The sequence below is a fragment of the Polypterus senegalus genome, chromosome 1 (assembly GCF_016835505.1).
Source record: "Polypterus senegalus isolate Bchr_013 chromosome 1, ASM1683550v1, whole genome shotgun sequence".
NCBI classification, from domain to species: domain Eukaryota; kingdom Metazoa; phylum Chordata; class Cladistia; order Polypteriformes; family Polypteridae; genus Polypterus; species Polypterus senegalus.
This window is the reverse complement of record NC_053154.1, coordinates 35637831-35661711: the sequence shown is the minus strand read 5'-3', so window position 1 is coordinate 35661711 and position 23881 is coordinate 35637831. Positions and strand designations below refer to the sequence as shown.

Below are 23881 nucleotides of genomic sequence, written 5' to 3'. Positions count from 1 at the left end.
ATGAAACGCGGCTGGGTCTTTCAGCATGACAATGATCCCAAACACACTGCCCGGGTAACGAAGGAGTGGCTTCGTAAGAAGCATTTCAAGGTCCTGGAGTGGCCTAGCCAGTCTCCAGATCTCAACCCCATAGAAAATCTTTGGAGGGAGTTGAAAGTCCGTGTTGCTCAGCGACAGCCCCAAAACATCACTGCTCTAGAGGAGATCTGCATGGAGGAATGGGCCAAAATACCAGCAACAGTGTGTGAAAACCTTGTGAAGACTTACTTTGACCTCTGTCATTGCTAACAAAGGGTATATAACAAAGTATTGAGATGAACTTTTGTTATTGACCAAATACTTTTTTTCCACCATAATTTGCAAATAAATTCTTCAAAAATCAGACAATGTGATTTTCTGGATTTTTTTTTCTCATTTTGTCTTTCATAGTTGAGGTATACCTATGATGAAAATTACAGGCCTCTCTCATCTTTTTAAGTTGGAGAACTTGCACAATTGGTGGCTGACTAAATACTTTTTTGCCCCACTGTATATGTGTCTAATACAAATACAATAGCTACTATTTACATGTAGCATTCTTTAAATTACTCTTATTCTTTATCTGTCCTTAAGACTATATAACACCTGGTCAAACTTTCTTACAACTTTTAGTTTAGTTTAGTTTTAGACCTGCGCAAATGCCACATTTTCTTCTGAGAATTTTACAGTACAACTTTCAACATGCAAGATGAATAATATTTAAGTGTATTTAAACTTTCTTCTTGTAGCCTTTTGGACATATTTTTATTCAGAAAACAGACAAGGTTGAAGTTACTTGATACACACTTGTGGTCAAGCAGCTTTGTTTTGATCTAATGTACCTCTATAATGGCGCACATCGTACCAGTCACTGCCAAGGGGAGAATATAATAGGGGTCAGCCATAGTGAGATCAGTAAACCACAATGTTCCACCAGTCTGCATGCTGGGAACTGGCAAATAAGCCATCTTCCGAAGTGCAACGAAAAATGAGATAAAGACAGGTGCCTGTAGAACAAAAAGAAAAATAATTCAGAGAAAGTCGGCTTATTATTCAAAACAAGAGACAGTACAGGCCAAGGGAACTTTTCTCCTACATAACTAACTAATAAATGTGTATGTAGAAAAACTTTTAATGGTCCATAAGGATAGTATACATTCTGAAAGTAACACTTTTATAATCAGTTACAAAGCATTTTAAAAGCAAAAAACAAGAAGGAAATTAAGATACCAGGTAATAACATGTAAAGCCACATTTATCAGTTGAAGACGTCTAATAATTCCTGTGACTATTAAAAATTGTTGCAATCAAAATCAGTGGTTCAAATTGTACAAAATCCATCATACAGAATGTGCAACATCCAAGACAGACATGATTTAAAAACAAGGAATACATTTTACTGGTCCAATGCAGATCTAGCACATGGAGGTCATAAGCATCAGGTTAAAAACCCATGGCTGGTAATAGGACTATGCCTTACAGTTTTATTTCGCCCATAAAGCTATGCTCTTCACAACACCAACTCTATGGAGATAATGGTGTGACAAACTGTGCGGTATATTACAAGTGGCACTTTTGAAAATCTTATAAAAGTTTAGGGATTTGACTGGCTAAGGGCAGGAACTTAAATCACAGGGACATTTCCATTAACTGTCAGGGGTGTACTGGTGGACATGTGCGAGTCTGCCACCAAAAAAAAGTCAATTACTACAAGTTCTTTCAAAGTTCATGCAGTTTGTACACTCAAAAGGGACTGCCAAAACACAGAGCATAAATTGAGAAAAACTAAAATAACACTACACTATAAAAATTCCGGGATGCAATAACAATCTAACCTGAGAATCAGTCTTATTTACTCCAAAATTATTCATGGCAACGAAGGAAAGAATACTATTTTCAACTAATTAACATTTAGTAAACCCACCGCTGCAGAAAATAAATTCCTTAAACTTGAAGGAATAACTACTCAACTCAAACTGTTAACCTGCTTCCCAGATAAAGTCCCTACAAGCTTTTTCAAAGTTCTGACTGCTTAACTGGGAGCATAAAAGACACAGTTTACTGGTCTCTCTAAATCTCTCATCTTCTTATGAAATTAAATACTGTGTTCTTGAAGCACTTTTGAAGTTTTCCATCCAAAATACAAGTTTTCCACAGTCCCCCTGACCAAACCCTGAGCAGTTTTAATCTTTTCTTAATTTGCACCCAACATTAACATGCAGATCAACATATACTTAGCTAAACTGATTTTTAATGATGGTTTTTAAGAAAACCAAACCACTGCTCTTCCTCCCACCCCCAGAGTCTATTATGTTAAAAAAAAAAAACATATAAATGCTTCGTGAGAAAGAGTCTTACTTGTACTAAAGGAACTAAGAACCCTCGAAGTGGATTAACATCATGCTTCTTCTGGTATAACATCATATCAGAATATGCTTTGGAGACTAAAATATAAGTGTAAAGTAGATAAAAAATAAAAATTAGCTGCAGAAATATGGGTAAAAATAAACATCTTTGTGAAAAACTACAAAGCAGGACCATTAGAATGGTACCACTGTTGACATAAAACAACAGTTCTAACGCAAACACAGAAAATGAAGAATCAATCAGCTCAAACTCACACTCAAATTTGTTACCACTTCGCTTAGCCTCATTCATCCGGTTACTTATTTTTGTCATTTCGGGAAGATGGTTATTCAGTTTTATAGCCTCTCGCTGGCCCTTCACAATGAGTGGAAAGATCAAGCATCTGGCTGTAACAGTACCTAGATTAAAATATGAGAATAGAAATAGCTCTAAATAAGAGAAGTACTTTTATAAATATACATTTTTAAATACTGACTCTCAAGTATTCACACACTCACCAAACACAATGGCCCCCCACCAGGGTAGCCCAACACCTACATGAAGAAATTCTAAGAGGTTCTGGATAAGCCCCACAGGAGTATACCCTCCCAGACCTAGCTCTACCAGACTAGCTTCTGCGCCTGCTGTTGTGTCCAGAAGAGTTGGTGCTGTCTCTGCAAGTTGGTCAAGGATAGGAACATCAGATTTTGAGGGCCCTTCGACTGGCACCTGAGAAAACAGAAATAATCATCACTAGAACATCTCATTAGACTGTATTCACTTGCAGTCTCTGTTAACCTTGAAACGAGTCACTCTTAAATTGAAATTTATCTTTGCAAATGTCAGGTTCATGTCACTTCCACAGACCTGAAACTTGCTAAAGAGGAAATGGCTATTAAGCCTTTATGATTTTAAGAGAGTGCATGCAAGTAAAAAAATAACTGGGAAATTCGCTGCTTTACTTCTATTATATTTAAATGATTACTATACACAACAGGGCATTATATCTTGTTTAATACATAACATTTACATTATGTCAGTGATAAAAAGCTTGTAACATTACTGTTTTTGGAGCCTGGAGGTTATGGTTACATGGAAAAAGATAAAAGCCTTCATCCAAAGTAAATGTATCATACCTACACAATCAAGGAAGAAAACACAGTTTTAGTGTTTTGTCCCTTTGCCTCCAAACTGAAAAAGTGCTCTTGTACCTTTGATGCATCCTGTGATAAAATAAATTGGTGGCTTCGTGTGATCATTTTTGATTAGTTTGATTAACACCTGTATAATTATTAACAAAAGATGGTAGTGACAAAAAGCCATGTATTCGGTATGCAGGCTTACAAAAGATAAATATGTTAGACGCAGAAGCACTCACTAACACCTGACAGGGTTAATTTCAAGGTAGCCTTTATGGACCACATTTGTTGAGGCAAAGATACTTAAGGGCATCAATCACGTCTTTCACCTTACTCTTAAGCCATACTCAAAACACTTTGCAGAACTTATCTGTCCTATAAAAACACACCACCATTAAAAAAAACTCTCATAAGACATTATAAACAAGAAAAACTTAACTTTCTAACTGCCTACTTGAAGAAGAAGGTTTTACTGTAAAAGAGGGTAATTAAATTTCAGCTTATTTTAATGACAACCTTCAGCTTAGGATACAAAGGTCAGTGAAATGAAAACATTAAAATATTTTTTCATAATTTATTTCAGTATAGGGTTCATAAAACTAGTGTTAGGCGATATTAACTTGAATTGATATTGGTATTTACAGGTTTTCTATACAGAGTTCAAAACATGGCATTTCCTCAAAATATGAAATAATAGCAAAGGAAACAGTTATTTTATTTTCAGAATGCATCCATCCATCCATTTTCCAACCCGCTGAATCCGAACACAGGGTCACAGGGGTCTGCTGGAGCCAATCCCAGTCAACACAGGGCACAAGGCAGGAACCAATCCTGGGCAGGGTGCCAACCCACCGCAGGACTCACACATAAACACACCCACGCACCAAGCACACACAAGGGTCAGAATCACCAATCCACCTAACCAGCATGTCTTTGGACTGTGGGAGGAAACCGGAGCACCCGGAGGAAACTCACGCAGACACGGAGAGAACATGCAAACTCCACGCAGGGAGGACCTGGGAAGCGAACCCGGGTCTCCTAACTGCGAGGCAGCAGCGCTACCACTGCACCACCGTGCCGCCCTTTCAGAATGCAACAATTTCATAAAAATGTGTGCCTCAATGCAACTGCTCAAATAGCATGTTTACTCCAACCATTTTTTTTTACATCTCCTATGCTTACTTTTAAGCTTCCATTGTGTATTGTCTGCTTTGCTGTCATCAGCGTCTAACAGTCAACAGACATACAAGTTTGCAGTTGATCAAGTCATATTTTGCAGCCAATGCTCTTAAAAGCTTCTTGAATCATTCCTTCTCTACAAAATCAACTGGTACTTTACAGGGTTGGCACCAAGGAAGAATCTGTAAGGGGATGCTTGAAATTCTAAAGAAAGCAGCGATATTCCAGTGGAAACAGAGCACTATTAAATACCCCAAAAATCTTTACTTTCACTTTCAATCTGAATAAACTGTTAGGTAACATCTCCCTATTAAAATTTTACATAATAAACTAATGCAGATTTTTATTTCATGAATTGGTATTTTATTATCCTATGACTATCTCCTAATTATGGTTGTACATTTGACAGATTTAAAGATCACCGGGGCCTCATTTATAAAGTTTGACTACACACACAAACAAGGAATGAAATGTGTGCACACACAGCTTCCCATGCAAAGGTCAGGATTTGTAAAAGAAAACTTGATGAGCGAACATGCGTGTATTTACAACAACTCTGACTCATGTATATGCAACATTTTAGAGAGAGAGAAATGATGTTGACCTTGATTCAAGAGGGGAAATGCAGCCAAACCAGCTAAATGATAACTTAGTTGCATAATGAGACATATCACCAAGCCGTTATTATAATGAGCATTGACAAGACAGACATAGTACACCTCAAAAGTGACCGATATGATGTATATAATTTAGTTCCCTTCTAAAAGGGCCAATATTGCATATTTCAAATTAAGAATGTTTTCGGTTATTGTTATTCATCAGTTTATGTCGGCTACCTGTTGTCATTTCTCGGGGAACTTTACTCCATCATACCCACTGTGTCATTAATTTACTGGCGAGGAGCTACAACCAGTCTTTGCATGGTGCGGGTGCACATCCATAAAACATTTTTACCAAATTAAAAAAATGCAAGTTTCAGCAGTTTTCCTAACTTAGTTGAAGTGGTTTACTGCATAAATATTGTAATAAGGGCATATAGCGAAAATTACGCTTCTTTTGTTAACTGTATGCAGTTACAATAAATTAACACACAAGTCTCCTGTAATGCCAAGATGAGATTGACAAATGTCATGGTTCAGTGGCATATGACAACCCATGATTCATTTATTTTTAAGTAGCTTTGACAGACAGTAGGGTACTGTACATTGTGGTTGGCTTAATGGTAAGGTAACTGGGTGAACCGTCAGCTTTTCATATGGCCTGTACTATCCATTGTAATAGCAATCATGTTATTATACATACCAGTTAATAGCAGCTACCCACTCAAGACTCTGACGCCTTGCACCTTTCTCTGATCCCTAGGAGAGGCCGTGGCTGTGTCTCGATGAGTCAGGTGGGAGGCTGACCTACCAGCCAATGAAGTTCTGCTGTGTCGTGACTGCATTTGTATGAGACTGATTAGCATGCTTTATATATTGATGTTTCCAGGGCTGTGGAGTCGGTAGATAAATGCTCCGACTCCGACTCCTCAGTTTCTAAATCTTCCGACTCTGACTCCTCTGTATGTATATACTATGCTAATGTATTTTCTACATCCATTGAAGGAAAGGAAGGCAACATACATGTCATTTCACCACAGAACTACTGGCTAGGAAGCCAACACTCTACTATAATGCCAGATTAAAGACAAACACAATGAAAACAAGGTTTTGTTTATTTATTTATTTTTTTTTTTAAACAAGTGTCTGGATAGTAATAGCAGGCATAAAAATCAGGAACAGGAAATGTATTGGTTGAAAAATACAAACCACATTCTTTGGTAGTTTTAACTTTTAAAACAAAAAAAAAAAAGCTTAACTATATGAACTAAACACAATATCTGGAAAACCTATATTAAACTTGGAATACAGTTATAGTTAAAGGAAAGGAAATAAATATGGCAGCCTCCATATTCCTCTGACCTCGGGTTCCCTTTAAATGCAATCTAAAATCAGTGGGCTTTAGGCTAGGTTCACAGTTCCCTGTAACAGTGGAACACGACACAATGGAAAGCGGTGCCGCACCTTACCTGTGCATTACATCCCATATAGTGACGCATACAGTCAATGAAAAGCATGCTTCATGGTTACTTGACATGTTCGTTTTGTGGTAACATTATGCACTGCATGCATTGGGCTTTATTCTTACAGCAGAGAAGTAGTTCATTATGACTGTTTGTGAATTGGGACATTTCAACTTACTTTTTTAATTCCCATTCCCATTCCCAGTTAACTTTTTGCCGACTCCGGGTACCCAAAATTGTCTCCGACTCCACAGCCCTGGATGTTTCAGAAAGGTGTTTCATGTACACATATTTACAAGGTAATTTTGACTTAAAAAAGTGCAATTTGCATAGAAATATTTTTTTTTTTTTTAGCGGATTCATATTTTCACACTCAAATTCACAGGAAGTTTTTTTTTTTAATGAAGTTCCAGGACAATGGATTTATAAATGTTAGCGCACAACAAATGAGCTAAATGTTGATTATCCATTTCTGATTAAGAATCTCAATTCACCTACTAAGCAACCATACATACTAAAAATGAAAATAAAATGGCCAGTAATGCAGTTTACCCCATACATAAACAAAGAATAATTCACAAAAAAAAAAAACTATGAAAGCTGACATTCTTATTTCTGCTTGTGACATTTCAGTAATGGAAAAACCATTAAATGGACAGAAGAGGGCTTACACAGTGTGGATGACTCAATTCAGGTGTGATGGGAATTACTGGTTAATGTAGTCACTTGACCACTGATAAAGTACATGTATTTCTGAGACCCAAATTAGGTAGGCAAAAGTGCAGTTCGCAATACGATACAGTAAGTCACTGGCAGCTGTTATCTTGTTTCAAGTGTGGCTTGTAAAAAGTGAACATTTAATGGAACTTTGCTTAGCAGGGGCACATTTGGCAGGAGAGATGGAGGATGTTACAGGTGCCAGCAAGTGCCTGGATGGCCTCTTCATATGCAGTAACCTGATCATCTGTCTTTAGATGTTGTATAGCCTGAAATGTCATCCCTAGTACAACCAAACAATCTTCAAACGGCAGCGCTAACCCTACCTATTCTACATGGTTCCTCTTCTGGTCCTCGCTCCATTTTTTTCATGTTCACTTATGCCAGGCAACACAGGCACAGTTGACTAAAACATGCTTAGAAAGACTGCAGATTCTATTTAGCATACAGAAGAAGTAGTAGAAAATCAAATAAAAATGCTGAACATCATGATACCGACTTTTGCACATTGATTCTTAGTAAATATCAAATTGATTTAAAAATTCAAAATTCAATATACTGCCCAGCCCTACATACAACTGTCATTTTTTGATGTAATGTCCATTTTGCCCGATATAAGTCCCCCAGTACTTAAAAAGAGCATAGATTCCTTTGTGGGTTGGGGGGAAAGAATTTTGGACATGTCCACCTCCATTCATTCACCGTCTGCTGCCCCTCTTCATCTGACTTGAACATCTCTCTGCTCATTGCCTGACAGATGGCAGATGTGAAGCACACTCGAACTGCAAATTCTTGATGGTTGCAACTGTTACATGGGCAGTATGAAGCCAAGAACTGCCATGCTGCCACCAACACACCTGGATTTGTTTATATGACAAAGATGGATTCTAAGAAGGTCTAAACGTGGCACTGCTGACAATGTTCCCTCTGGGCAAGTAGCACTGCAAAAATGACATCTCCTCCATCCCAAAACAGAGTCTGTATCACCTGCTCTGCCTTCCTTGTTCACTCTCTGGATTTCTAGCTGGTGGTAGTGAACCCAAGTTTCGTCTGAAGTTACAATTCTTTCTGGGAAGCTATTACCTTCTGCTTCAAAGACCTGCAGATGTTGCTGACAGGCATCAACACGTCGTCGTTTCAACACTGGAGTCACACTCTGTGGCATCCACCTTATAGACACTTTGTGAATGTACAGCACATCATGGATGATGCGGTATGCTTAACCAAGACTTAAGTTCAGAAGAGCAGCTATTTCATTCACCATCACTCGACGATTTTCCATTACAATGCATTCAACTTCTGCAGTCGACTCTGGTGTTGATACTCGGTGTCTGACCAAGCCAAGTGGAGAGGCTATCACAGAACTCACACCATTTTGGAGCTTCCTACTCCACCTGTACACTTGACAGATATGCATCACTGTACTGAACCTTCATTTGCAGATGAATTTCAATAGGTTTCACCCCTTCACTGCTAAAAAAGAGGATGAGGGAATGCTGCTTCTCTTTGGTGCACTCCACTGGGGCTGCCAGTTTTGCACTGTTACTATGGGGTCACATTAGGTGACACTTCTAGCAATTATCAGTCATAGCCTTCATTTAAATAAAAAAAAAGAAGAATGAAGATGGTCATGTAATGTGACATATCCAACAATTCAGTCCAAATAGTTTGATTTTATCATTAGCTGGATGGGCAGGCTTAGACAGCCAATAAATACTCATCTGGAAATACAATGCAACAAGAAATAAGGAACAAGTGTGCTTTGGACCTTGCAAACAGATGAAAGGCTTGTCTTTCTGATATCTTGTGCTTTACATACTATGACAATGGAAAAAGCTAGACTTGCACTACCTGTCAACCCATTGAACGCCGCCTGCTCGATCAAGCAGCACAAGGGCTTTTGATCTCAAAAATGGCGCTTTTCCACTGCATAGTACGGCACAGCACGGTTCAGTACAGCTCACCTTGGTTCGGCTCAGTTCGGCTCGGTTTGCGTTTCGACTGCAGTTTAGTACCGCTTTAGAGTGGTGTCGTTATAGTTGCGCCGACCTCCTGAAAAACTTTTTCATTCCGCGTCGTCCCATCCAGCTCTCGCTGGATCCGCTCCTCGGCTACCAACGAGAGGAACGTCTGTACTTCTTCAACAGACCACGAAACAGCCATTTTTGGTTAAAGGTGCGTCCGAACCTTCGTTGGCTGTGCTAAAAATCTAGTGGGTCTGTTGTGTCTCATGTCGCAAGTTCAGTGACGCCGTAATGACGATTTTCTCCGGCCAATCAGTGACCAGCAGAGTTTACACGTCATGTTTTGGTAACGGTTCGGCGCGCTTGGAACCTCGGCTGAGGTGGTACTAAAAAAAGGACCAGGTACCAGGTACTGTTCCCAGTGGAAAACCCCCCAAAAGTGAGCTGAACTGAACCGTGTCGTGCCGTACTATGCAGTGGAAAAGCGCCAAAACAGAACAACGGCTCATAACGACTTGGTACCTGTTAACAGTTTCTAAAGCACCAGATCTGGCAGGAAGCATGTTTTTGGCAGTCTAAAAAAAGGGGTGAGAACGACTAGGCTGGAAGGTCAGCACATGATCACTAAATGTAATATAGCAAGCAATTTTCGGTTGTGTAAACTGGCATGGTTTAGCAATGAGATCAATGACTGTTATATGACATACCCCACGGCTAGAAGTCATGTAAAGTGACATTGGCTTGTCTTCACCATTCTTCCACTTGCTGGACTTTCCTAATGTCTTTGCTAATGATGATGCCAATTAACATGACAATGGTGCAGTGTCTTATATCTTTACCCCAATTCCAAGGTTTTCATTTGATTCCCCCATATATATTTCTCCAAAATGTTTCTATCTATACATGATGCATATTAATATAGTATTTACTTGTATAAATATAACTGGAAACTCCCATGAATCTGTAGTAGCCTACAGATACTGAAGGGGCAGTCATTATTTCAAAATAGGCCAGTCATTTTTTTCTCTAGAGAGAGATTAAAATTGACATTTAACTTACCTGGGAACTGCTGTGGCGTACCGCCATTGAAGATACCAAAACACGAGGGCCATGGTGACACTTCATGAAGTCAGTTCTAATCAAATGCGTACTAGATCTACCGTGTTGAGAGTGAATACATGACAGCTGCCGGTGAGAAATCTGTAAAAGAGATTTATTTTAGAAATGCCAGCTTAAGATAAAATATTGTTATAACACTGTAAGTGGGTCTTAGTGCAAGTACAATCCATTACTATCCCTGTTAGTACTTACATAGCTACTATTTATAATACAGGTGGCAAACACCATATTCCATACCTTTATATAGGATATAGTAGAACTGTTTGTGTAACATATTTTGATAAATGGAGCACAGACAGAATAAGGAACTTGCACAAGTTCGGTGGGTCTGTGACTAGGAGGCAGCAAATAAACTGAAAATTAAAGTCCGGTGCTTTTACAATTACAACGCAGCATGTGAAATACTTGTGTTGTACCAGCAAAAACTAAACACTTTACATAATAAAACTGCTGTTAGTAATTGTCAGTTGTAAACAGATGAACACAGGCACGCCGTCCAAACTGATTCTGGCTTTACATCCTTCGCTGCTTAGAAAGGTGCGGAGTCTCAGTGACGTTAACTGCAACATAATGGCTACAAATGTGTTAAAAAATTAATAAATGAAACTTCAAATAAAGTTTCCATGCACAGTGTGTGACTTGAAGGTGACTACGTACAAAACATCGAACTTCTCCAGTTATCAGAATTAAAACTCTGAGGTCACACTGCTAAATTTTGAGGTTCTGCACGTGCTGCAAATTTTAACAAGCTACTTATTTTATTTTAGGATGCCAGGTCTGTGGTCTGTTTATGTCCCATACCTATATATATATATATATATATATATATATATATAAAATAAGCGTTATTTCAAAACACAAATGCAGTTAATCGTTTAATTGAACAGTACAGGAAGTAGCACTGTAATAATACATTTAGAAGGTGCAAGGTGACCCACGTGGATCTACCATCGATAACCAACGACAGCAATTTTTGAGATATGAGATTACTGTTACTTGTATTTTACCGTTACCGCTCAGTTGAAATTTCCTAAACGAACAACACTGAATTCAGTAAGTTAACACCAAAACGTTTAATAATGTACACAAAGCCTGCCATCCAAGCACAGCTAAAGTATTCTTTATTACGCATATTATTAAACACTTACTAAACACATAACCATGCTTAATGTACTACCTTGGCATGACCATCTTTAAAGAAAAATAATACAGGGTTTTCTTTATTCCCACAAATATATCGGCATAAGGCGCTCCAATTCGTCCTTCCCCTGAGCGCCGCCATCTTGAAAAGGTCATGCCGAGGTTACAAGCTACGGCAACACGCAAAAGACAAACAGCGCTGACTTAAAAAAAGAGAACGCTGACAGAAGCGTCTAGCATTATTTTTTTCTTTCTTGTGCTACCACAACATCTTACAATATTTAGATCTCGACTTTTCTTTCAGCTGCTCCCTAGTATATTTTATATACTGCATGTGTTTTGCTGTCAGTAGAAGCCATTGTATCAAAACAGAATTCATGTGCAGTTGTAGAAGTCTTTAGACAGCATATCATTCACATACCTTAAATTATTTAGACTGGGCCAGTTTAATTCTAATGACAAGTGAACCAGGGTGACCTATGGTCTTAAAATAAAACACTCCAGGTACAAAGAAATAACAGTAAACACTCCACTGGTTGTTTAAAAATATAAGAACTTACACTTGATTGTGATTTGTGAATGTATATGTAATCTGTCCTGGGGGATTATCAATAGATGGGCTTGTGGGGGCTGTGCTTTAATTACAATTTGTTTCTGCCCATTAGTAAACTGCACACCAGGTTGCTGCTACCTATAATTTTTTAATTTCCAGAATATATCAGGTTATAAGGTTTAGGTTCAGAAAAAGATTGTTGTAAGGATGTAAAAGCAATGCTTGCTTATGGTTGTAGGTTTTGACTATTTGACGATCTTCTCCACTGTTGATGTTCATTTCTGTCTCTTTCCCACTCTTACACTCTGCATTCATGCCCTCTGAGCCATTATGTTTGCCTGCTGCTCGCTAGCTCCATATTCAGGGCTACTTCTTGCTTGTCTATGTGCTTTTCTTGTCTGCTTATTTTTTCTCGTTCTTAGTCACTTAATCACATTCTGTGATATGCTTGGCACTCAGCCGACTTTACTTGTCTTCCTTTTCTTTCTGCTGTTATGGTGGTTATCAATTGGTTTCTCAATCACTTTGCCAAAAACACCCATCCACAGGCCACTTTGCCATCCTTTATTGCCTAAAGTCTTATATTATGATTACCTCTTGCTTGTCTGTTTATTTCAGTGTCTCTTTATTGTTTCTCATTCTTCATCACATAATCACCTCCTGCGATGTTACTTCTGTTTTATCTTTCTGACAACATGGTGGTTAATCACTTGGTTGCTCTAAATTTCTTTGCCATAAACATATGACCAGAGGTCATGGCTACAAGGTTGGTTCTGTCAAAATTTTTTTTTAAATTTCCAAGCATTCACTCATTTTCCACTGCTGATCCAAGACCAGATCGCGGTTACAACACAACAGACTTAGCAGTGTGACCCATACGCCCCTTTTCCCAGCCACACTTGCCAACTAATACTGTGGGATCCCAAAGCGTCTTAGGCCATCTGGGGTATATAATCCTCTCAGTGAGCCCTGGGTCTTCCCCAAGGTCTCCTCCTAGCTGGTCGCCCCTGTAAACCTCCACAGGGAGGCATTCATATCGGTTGCCTGAGCCACGTCAATTGGTTCCCCTTGATGCGGAAGGTCAGCGGTTCTACTCCTAGCTATTCCAGCATGTCTGCACTTCAAACCCTATCTCTAAAGTAGAGCCCAGTCACCTTGAGGAAAGAGATCAGTTTGGAGATTGTATCTGCAATCTCATCCTTTTGGTCATTACCCAAAGCTCATTTCCATAGATTAAATGGTAAATCGAGGGCTTTGCCTTCTGGCATAGCTCCTTCTTTACTACCATGGATTGATATAGCGACTCCATAACTGTGCTCACTGCCCCAATCTGTCTGTTGATCTCACCATCCCTTTTCCCATCACTCATCAACAAAACCCCAAGATACTTAAACTCCTCTACTTGAGGCAGTAACTCACCTCCTACTCAGAGAAAACAATCCACAATTTTCATATTGAGGACCATGACCTCAGATTTGAAGCTGCTGATCCTCATCCCAGGAACTTCACACTCAGTCTCAAACTGTCCCAATGTGTGCTGGTGTTCACAACCTGATGAAGCCAACAGGACCACGTCATCTGCCAAAAGCAGTAATGCAATTCTAAAGCCACTTTCCTGGGAACTGGACACTCTCTATTCCCTGGCTGAACCTTAATACGTATATACCTGTGAAAAGTACAAACAGGATAGGAGACACGGCACGGCCCCAGTCCCAATCCCAACAGGAATGGCTGTGACATTTTTCCAAGTACGCAGAAACAGCTCTCACTGCAAGTATATTAGGTGGCTGAAAAGCCCTTGTTAGAGGCTCCAGTACCCCATACACTCCCAGCACAAACCACAGGATTCCTTGGGGCACACAGTCATACATCATCTCTGAGTCTACAAAACACATGAAGACCAATGGGTGTACTCCCATGCCCCCTCCAGGATCCTCATGTGTTGATCCACCATTTCACAGACTGAACAGAATCCACATTGCTCCTCCTGGATCTGTGGCTCCTTTCCAGCACCCTGGTACAAGCTTTCCCTGGAAGGCCAAACAGTGTAATCCCCTGATAGTTGGAGCACACACTCCAGTCCCCCTTGTTAAAAAGTGGGACGGCCACCATGGTCTGCAGCTCCCGGAACACTGCTCTTGACAACCACACAACATTGTAAGGCATGTCTGCCATGCTCAACTCTGTCCAGGGCTTTCAGCATTTCTGGGCGGATCTCATGCACCTCTGGGGCCTTGTAACCACAGTATATAGTTGCTTAACTAACCTCCCTCAGGGAAATGGGCATTGATCTAAAATCAGCTTCTGGCTATGTCTCCTCCACAGAGGGTGTCAAGTTCAGCAGCTCCTCAAAGTGTTCCTTTCACCACCAGACTACATCCTCAGTCTGGGTAAGCATTTCTCCACCCTTGCTACAAACAGCCTGGGTGAAGCCCTGCCTTCCTCTTCCAAGCCAATTGATGGTTTGACAGAACCTCTTTGAGCCTTATCAATTGTTGCTTTCAATGGTCTCTCTGTATTCCACCCACACCTGGGTTTTTTCTTCCCTGACCATCAACACTGCAGTCTTTTTTGCCTTTTGGTAGCCCTCTGCTGCTTCAGGAGTCTCCAGTGCTAACCATACACAAAAGACCTCCTTCTTCAACATTATGGCATCCTTCACATCTGGTGCCCACCTTTAGGTCCTTAGGTTGCCATCTTGAGAGGCATTTATGATTTTCAGTCCGGAGCTCTTAGCAGCTTCTTTCACAATGGAGGATTCAAACAAGGTCCATTCAGACGTTTTGTCTCCATCTTCCCCTAGCATGTGGGAAAAGCTCTTTCTGATGTGGGAATTGAAAGTGATTTGGACAGAGGTCTCTCACAGACATTTCCAGTCCAGTTTCACTACTTGCTTGGGCTTTCCAGGTCTGTCCAGAAGTCTCCCACACCATTTGACCAACTCACCATCAGGTGGTGATCAGTTGACAGCTCCACTCCAGTCTTCACCCAAGTGTCCAGAACATATGGCCACAAATGTGATGATACCATTATAAAATCAACATAGATCTTTGGCCTAAGATGCTCTGGCACCAAGTACACATATGAGCCATCTTGTGTTCGAACAGGGTGTTCATTATAGACAAACCATGCCTAGCACGTGTCCAATAACAAAACACTGCTTGTATCTTTCAATTAAGACCAAGATCATGGTTCTAGCCCCATTCATTTGCAAGTAATCACATGACAGATGCATATACCTTAGATTTTTATATACAGAATATAGATCATGCATTTTATTTATATAGTGCATTTTACATGTTTACAAAACTTAATTTAGAGTCATACAGGAATGTTTTGACAAATCTAAGATGAGCACAAAATATTTTCTTGGTAAACAAAGTTTTTCACCCTGTTCCTCTGCAATTTGTCCCATTTTTTACACATCAGTTTTCCAAAGGCACAGTAATGAGAAACTTCTGCCTTTCACCTATTTCACATTTTAAATGCTCAACTTATTTCTTGGTACTTAAGTTTAGGGAGTTCTTGTATATTTATTTCTAATCTATCTGTACAGGCTCTCTTTTTAGATCATCACACATATTTCACACTACCATTTAAGAGGCAACAGGAAAAGCACATTTGAATGACTTCTTACCTCTCCTTTGTGCTTAGTAATGGGCATGAGATGGAAGCATTATCAAGAGTGCACTATTTAAAGGTCAATCAATTAATGCAGAGCCACACAGGAAGAGTGATAGCATGAAGAGCTACAGTACATCCCTAAGTGAATTCCACAGGAGTCAAGTTATAAAAATTGTTCCAATTGGAAATCAGGGTTGAGTTGGTGGCTGGGAGAGGGTGATTAGGAGACATGCTATGAGAAATATTGCTTGGCTTAAAACAATAAGGCTGCTAATAATATACACAATCATTAACCTGGCAGTTATTTTTTTAACAATATTTATTCATTTTGTTTGACTTTTCTTTAAGTTTCTTGTAAGGTTACATTTTTATATTCTCTGTCTTTTAGATTCTATGGCTCCATCTAAAACAGTGGTATTCAGTGTTTATGAACCAAGGACCACTTTGCTAAAGTCAAATCTAGCAGCAGACCACTTCTACAGTAATTCTACATTGCATTTCCCAAATTTATTTTATGAAATGTATTTATGTGAAAAAAAAACTAAGATTCAAATCCAACATTGCTGGATTTGTGTTTCAAAGATTAAAAGATTTCAGTAATGACCCTTTAGCCATAAAAATCAGTTAACAGCAAGCAGCCTGCTAGCACTGACATGTGCCGTCATCAGCAGCATGGAGTTAAAGGACTGCCTTGACCAGGCAGACTTTCAAATATGTTTGTAAGAGAGACCTGCACAGTATCCAAGATTGGCTGGAATGGAAATAGACTGAGATGGAAGAACTGTGTACAGAGAAGCAGCCACAACAAGCAAAGAGGGGCGAAGCTTGAAAAGTGTGGAGATGAAGCAGAAGTTGTTACAATTGAAAGGAAAGCTAGACTATGCGGTACATGTTGGTAGGTTTAGACCCATTTCTCATTTACCAAAGTACATTTATTGAGTAGCACCAATGTCAGATAGCAGCCTTGATTGCTAAAAATAAATGCTTAAACAAGTATGTAACAGACTTATATATCTTAAAGATTTAAAAGTCACTTTGACCTAATGACTGTCAACCTGCGAACCACTTGTGACTTACATTGGGAACATTGGTCTGTGCTTTATTGTACAGCTTTTACGGTAAGTAGTATATTGCTCTTACATGGCATCAGTTTTAAATGATTAATGATAAAGCCAATAACCTCTTTATGTTTTATAATGTCATGCTTTCCTTAAAGTAGATGAAATTATCAGTAAAACCTTTTTTCTTTTTTGTGTCAACAGTAAATAAATTAAGGAGATTTGTTTGCTTTTAATATCTTAATTAACTCTTTGAGGGCTGAATATTTTTTCCAAAAAAAAAAAAAAACAATTTCTGAAAAGCAGTGGTTTCACACAGAAATCAACATAAAACGTCTGTTGCTGAATGCTCTGGCTGCCAGTTTGCCAAGAATATGCAGCAGGCTTGCAGCCAGGCTGTCTTTGCATGGCTGGGACACGGTTGCAGTGCATTGCAGTCTGGTTTCTACCTACCTTATCATTGTTAAGTGGCAGTCCTCACTGGCGAACAATGCCAGTACAACGATTAGCTGGGGACCAATCAGCTGAAGCTGGAACCTCACATTTGTTTTCAATCACTTGTATCAAAATCGGAGCCTGACAAGTCATAGTCCAGTTCAGAGGTAAGAGGCACACAGAGTCATCAACAGAGTATTTTGCTTTATGCATTCGCTTTATTCTCTCGCCAGATGTCAGTGCCATTTTTGCTATTGTTTGTGCCTTGCTACTCATGTGAGCACTGGAAATCTCGGTCAAATCAACGAATCTAACTTTCCTTCTAGCAACGAGAGCCCAACTAAAACATAACGGTTGGTTTTGTCTCAGTTTACAGTCGATTACCATTGCCAACTCCTCCTTTTGACAAAAGTCGACATCAGCCCTGAAAGAGTTAAAGTGAAACGTATTATACTGGTGATCATATCAAAGCTATCAAAGGTATGTAATAGTGGTAAGGCAGTTCAAAAGCTTAGAAGAAGTTGTATGCAAGTGAATAGGCCTCCATTCACAAATGCACAATGTGAACAAAACAAAAGGATATTGTGAACAGCTTGCTTTTCTTCTATACACACAAGTTTGGATTTGGTTTAGGATGTGTAATTTTTTAAAAGACCCCTTTGCCAAACATTCTTTATGTAGTGGTCTAGAAGTCAAATATCTAAAAAAAAAAAAAACATATCAGTGATGAGTTTTCTCAGTTTAGCCAATTTGTGAACTTTCTGACTTACTTTCCTTCCTTTTTTGTAATTGTTATGTTTCACTTCAGTTTTACAGAGTTATCAGTTGTGGTAATTTATAATCACAAAATCTTAAAAAAATTATATAAACAGAGTGAAAACCACCAAGATCTGCAGAGTTTGTGACATGGTGGAAGTAGTCATTAGAAGATGGATGCACATGGCCAGAAACAATATTTAAATAGGCTGTGACATTCAAGTGATAATTTATTTGTATTAACAGGTCCAAAGTGTGTCAAGAAAAAAAATCCACAATTTAACATGATCAACACCTGCCTGGACTGTTGACACATGGGAGGTTGGTTGCATGGAATTATATGTTGGTGCCAAATTCTCACACAACAATCCTTGTACCCTTGCAGAAATGAAGATTCATCAGAAAAGGCTATGTTTTCCAGTCTTCAGTTTTCCAGTTTTGCTGAGATTGTGCCCACTGAAGCCTCAGTTTTCTGTCCTTCTATGACAGGAGTGGAACCCAACATGTCCTTCTGCTGTAGTGGTCCATTCGCCTCAAGGTTTGACTTGTTGTGTATTCTCTTGCTTTTTCATTTACCACAGTTGTAAAGAGTGGTTACCTTAGTTACCGTAGCATCTCAGTCAGCTCAGTCTTGTCTGGCCAATCTTCTCTGACCTCTCATATCAACAAAAAGTTTCTGTCTGCAAAACTGCTACTCACTGGATATTCTGATTTTTGCACAGTTCTGAGTAAACTCTATGAGACTATTGTGCATGAAAATCCTAGGAGATCAGCATTTACAGTAATATTCAAAGCAGCCATTCTAGCACCAACAGTAATATCACAGTCAAAATCACTGAAATCAAACTTTTTCCCCATTCTCTGAGGAATTAACTGAATCATAAACTGAAGCCCCTAGCCTGTATCTACATGATTTTATGGATTACGCTGTTGCCAAGTTATGAATGGTTGATTAGATAGTTGTGTGGATAACCAGGCATATGGGTGTTCCTAATAATTTGTTTGGTGATTATTTTTGTGTCTGTATACATGTAAAGACACAAGAAACAAAGAAAGAAGTCTGGGGCACTATATGGCATAATCACAATATTTAATTGATAGTCAAAAGACATAACAAAAATGTGTTGTAGGTAAATTGGTGTTCAGTCGGACTGCCTAAGATGAAGGCATTTCCTATTATGAAGGATTCTGGAAGGAAGAGTTGGGTCCAGGTGGTCTGACATCAGAAGTGATGTCATGGGTGGAAATATGTCAGTCTTCCTTTATGCAGAAGGAGAAGAGAGATTGTTATTACAGTGCCTTCTCATGTCTCAGCAGAGAATTACATTCACCTTAGCCCTTACAAGGTTACAATGTATATAGTATATGTACAGGTGCCGGTCATAAAATTAGAATATCATGACAAAGTTGATTTATTTCAGTAATTCCATTCAAAAAGTGAAACTTGTATATTAGATTCATTCATTACACACAGACTGATGTATTTCAAATGTTTATTTCTTTTAATTTTGATGATTATTTCTGACAACTAATGAAAGTCCCAAATTCAGTATCTCGGAAAATTAAAATATCAATTAAGACCAATGCAAAAAAAGAGAAAAGAAAAGTTGGCCAACTGAAAGGTATGAACATGAAAAGTATGAGCATGTACAGCACTCAATATTTAGTTGGGGCTCCTTTGGCCTGGATTACTGCAGCAATGCGGCGTGGCATGGAGTCGATCAGTCTGTGGCACTGCTCAGGTGTTAGGAGAGCCCATGTTGCTCTGATGGTGGCCTTCAGCTCTTCTGAATTGTTGGGTCTGGCGTATTGCATCTTCCCCTTCACAATACCCCATAGATTTTCTATGGGGTTAAGGTCAGGCGAGTTTGCTGGCCAATCAAGAACAAGGATACCATGGTCCTTAAACCAGGTACTGGTAGCTTTGGCACTGTGTGCAGGTGGCTGGTCCTGTTGTAAAATGAAATCTGCATCTCCATAAAGTTGTTAGCAGCAGGAAGCATGAAGTGCTCTAAAACTTCCTGGTAGACGGCTGCATTGACCTTGGACCTCAGAAAACACAATGGACCAACACCAGCAGATGACATGGCACCCCAAACCATCACTGACTGTGGAAACTTTACACTGGACCTCAAGCAACGTGGATTCTGTGCCTCTCCTCTCTTCCTCCAGACTCTGGGACCTTGATTTCCAAAGGAAATGCAAAATTTACTTTCATCAGAAAACATAACTTTGGACCACTCAGCAGTTTTGTCTTTAGCCCAGGCGAGACGCTTCTGATGCTGTCTCTTGTTCAAGAGTGGCTTGACACAAGCAATGTGGCAGCTGTAACCCATGTCTTGCATACGTCTGTGCGTGGTGGTTCTTGAAGCACTGACTCCAGCTGCAGTCCACTCTTTGTGAATCTCCCCCACAGTTTTGAATGGGTTTTGTTTCACAATCCTCTCCAGGGTGCAGTTATCCCTATTGCTTGTACACTTTTTTCTACCACATCTTGTCCTTCCCTTCGCCTCTCTATTAATGTGCTTGGACACAGAGCTCTGTGAACAGCCAGCCTCTTTAGCAATGACCTTTTGTGTCTTGCCCTCCTTGTGCAAAGTGTCAATGGTCGTCTTTTGGACAACTGTCAAGTCAGCAGTCTTCCCCATGATTGTGTAGCCTACAGAACTAGACTGAGAGACCATTTAAAGGTTTTGCAGGTGTTTTGAGTTAATTAGCTGATTAGAGTGTGGCACCAGGTGTCTTCAATATTGAACCTTTTCACAATATTCTAATTTTCCGAGATACTGAATTTGGGACTTTAATTAGTTGTCAGTTATAATCATCAAAATTAAAAGAAATAAACATTTGAAATACATCAGTCTGTGTGTAATGAATGAATCTAATATACAAGTTTCACTTTTTGAATGGAATTACTGAAATAAATCAACTTTGTCATGATATTCTAATTTTATGACCGGCACCTGTATATGTACACACAGATATATATAAAGTGAAACACAATATAAGTAGCATGCTACAGGTTTATAGGGTTATTACTTTCATGTGCAAAGAGTACAATGCAATGCAATGCCATGATTAGTAAGCACCTTTCCTAGAAACTTGTCTTCCTTAACTGAGAAATCTCAAACCACATAACCTAACAGCAAGAAATTATACTGCTTAAGAAAAGTAGATGTAAGAGCACCCAGAGTATTATTAACACTTTTAGTCTTACCATCTTGTATCACTAATTCAATATGTAATTTAAAAAGATACCTTCTCATTCTCATGCAAACATGGGAAATAGAATAGTACTATATTAGCTAAGAAAATGCTCTTTCATCGTTATCCCTACAATGGTCTTTCAACACTATGATCTGTTTAACATTTCTTGATAAATTGTGTACAGGAAATCAAATTGGTAAACTTTATAACACGCAACCTCCATGACCCAGAAAAGGATTTAGTAAATGCAGAAAATGAGTAAAGGAATAAACATTAATATATTTTCCCCTGTTTTTTTTAATATATAGCTGATATATCTAATATGTAGCTGATGTATGTAATATATCAGTTATTTCACTGAAAATGCAAACTACAACAATATCAGCCTGAAAATAAATGCTGAGGAGAGAACAATACTGAACAACACAAACCTATCTTCCAACAACAAATACAGCTTTGTTGTGGCCTGTCCTTGATTTCTCTGAGTGTTTGAAGAAGGCCGTGACAAAATGTTCTAGCAGAGGCGGAACCAGCCTCTTCCTTGTTAATTCCACAACTGTTGTTCCAAATGAAACAGAAGATGGTATATTCTAGTTTAGTTAAAGCCATTCAGCAGTTCTGGGAATGTAAAGCTTTGAGTTCATTAACCAGTCGATGCCACAGGCAGCTGTTGAGGCCCTGGCAAAGCAGATTGTCCATTTACAGATGCTTCAGTAGCTTAGCAACTCATTTAAGTTCTGTTACATTAAAAAAAAACAGCTGCCCGTCAAAGGTTCCCTGTAAACATATCAAATAATGTTTAATACATAACCCACTCAAAACCACTTAATCCAAGGTTATGGGAGGTCTATACGTTTACAGATGTTAATTATAGTTTATAGAAGAAAGTGAAAACCCTTGGACAGTGCACCAGCCCATCTCAGGGCAAGCTTACATACGTAAAGAACCCAAGGCACTGGCAGCATGTAGGGTGCCACTTTAGTCAGGGTGACATTTTCATGCAACACTATTTTTTTAATGCTACAACATAAAACAAACAATACAAGTTAATTAAGAACATTAAGAATTACATAAATGTTAAAGGCCTTATGTATATGCTACCTTTATAAAGTTATAAATACTTTTATATTAGTCCGTCAGTCATTGTCCAGCCCGCTATATACTAACACAGGGTCACGTGGGTCTGCTGGAGCCAATCCCAGCCATCACAGGGCGTAAGGCAGGAACAAATCCCTGGGGAGGGCGCCAGCCCACCGCAGGGCACACACACACACACACACCAAGCATAAACACTAGGGACAATTTAGGATCGCCAATGCACCTAACCTGCATGTCTTTGGACTGTGGAAGGAAACCGGAGCACGCGGAGGAAACCCACGCAGACACGGGGAGAACATGCAAACTCCACTTTTTCAAAAATTTCTAATAACACAGTTTCACCGCATTATGAGCATCCGAAAATCAAAATGGAACGTGTGCATTTTGAAGCTATATGTCAGTGCTTGATATTGGCATTCAGTTTCAAATTTTTAGTATATTGATTATGCCATTTTGTAAAATTTTGTTAATTTACGGAATATTATTAAGGTGCCATGTAAAACATCTGTTAAATGCCTCTAACTTCACCATGTGTGTTTTCCTTTAAGGAGGGCAGTGTTTCAAAGTACTGTACCAAGGTATCAAGCTTGCAAGATGACTGAAACAAACAAATTTAATTTTGCATTCAATTTTGTAATTGCGAAACTGAAAAAGAATATCTTTGGGAGTGAAGAATGTATATATTATTATTCTTTTTAATATCTATTTTCTCATTTTGTGTTGTTTTAAGGCTAATTTTTTTTAATTTTTTCCAAAAATAACATTTAGCATTTATTGCTTTGTCTGTTGTTACAAGGACCCACTGCATGGTGTGAGTATTGAAGCCTGTATTTCAAAACATATTTTATATAGATTAAGTGTATCATATAATTCATAGTAAGGATATGTTGGGGGGAAGAGTTTAGTGGTAAAAAAGTACCTTTACTCTGGTGGCATTATTTAAAGCGCCTGCCCTGGCCCTTAGTAACCCAATTTAAAATCAACAATTAACATGTATGTGTACATTGACAGTGACCAGGAGACGCATTTTAACCCTGAATGCTGGATCTGTGATGCACCTTCTGGGCTCATCAGAGGTAAGCACTATGACACTTACCATTTCTGTTATTAAAGCCACTGACAGCATGTTTCTTTTAGATTTATTAGTTATTAAAAGGGGTCACCTGGTTGGCACCCTAACATTTCTTTGGTGGACATGTGTGTTATCTTGGTCGACAATTCCAAGTAGCCGCGAAATAAGCAGAGCTTGCAGGGGTAGAGGCACGGCGCAAAGCTGTGGAATTTTACCTGATGGGATGGGGCCAAGGACCGGCAAAGTTGCATCCACGTGATGACGTGGAGTCATACTTGTTGATTTGGGCTCATCTTCTGGAACCCTTCCTGTTGAGGGAAGTGCAGCAGGCGTATAATAATCTGGAGGAAAACGTCACTACTGATTATCCCACTCTCACATGCATACTTACAAT

At 39.1% G+C, this 23881-nt stretch overlaps 2 protein-coding genes across 2 annotated transcripts in view; one reads left to right on the top strand and one right to left on the bottom strand.

Annotated features, from left to right (window-relative positions):
• The window catches only part of oxa1l (OXA1L mitochondrial inner membrane protein), a 34294-nt gene extending 22443 nt beyond the window's left edge, over positions 1 to 11851 (bottom strand). Inside the window, exons 1-6 of the mRNA XM_039746209.1 lie at positions 11722 to 11851; positions 10485 to 10625; positions 2883 to 3093; positions 2640 to 2783; positions 2377 to 2462; positions 861 to 1025 (exon numbers count right to left, since the gene is read on the bottom strand). Coding sequence (XP_039602143.1) covers positions 861 to 1025; positions 2377 to 2462; positions 2640 to 2783; positions 2883 to 3093; positions 10485 to 10625; positions 11722 to 11826 — 852 coding nt within the window. The 5' untranslated portion in view covers positions 11827 to 11851. The remainder of the gene's footprint in view (positions 1 to 860; positions 1026 to 2376; positions 2463 to 2639; positions 2784 to 2882; positions 3094 to 10484; positions 10626 to 11721) is intronic.
• Positions 11852 to 23427: 11576 nt separating this feature from the next.
• The window catches only part of LOC120524306 (myosin-6-like), a 76218-nt gene continuing 75764 nt past the window's right edge, over positions 23428 to 23881 (top strand). The window contains exon 1 of the mRNA XM_039746178.1: positions 23428 to 23491. The gene's annotated coding sequence lies outside the window, so the exon portion shown is untranslated. The remainder of the gene's footprint in view (positions 23492 to 23881) is intronic.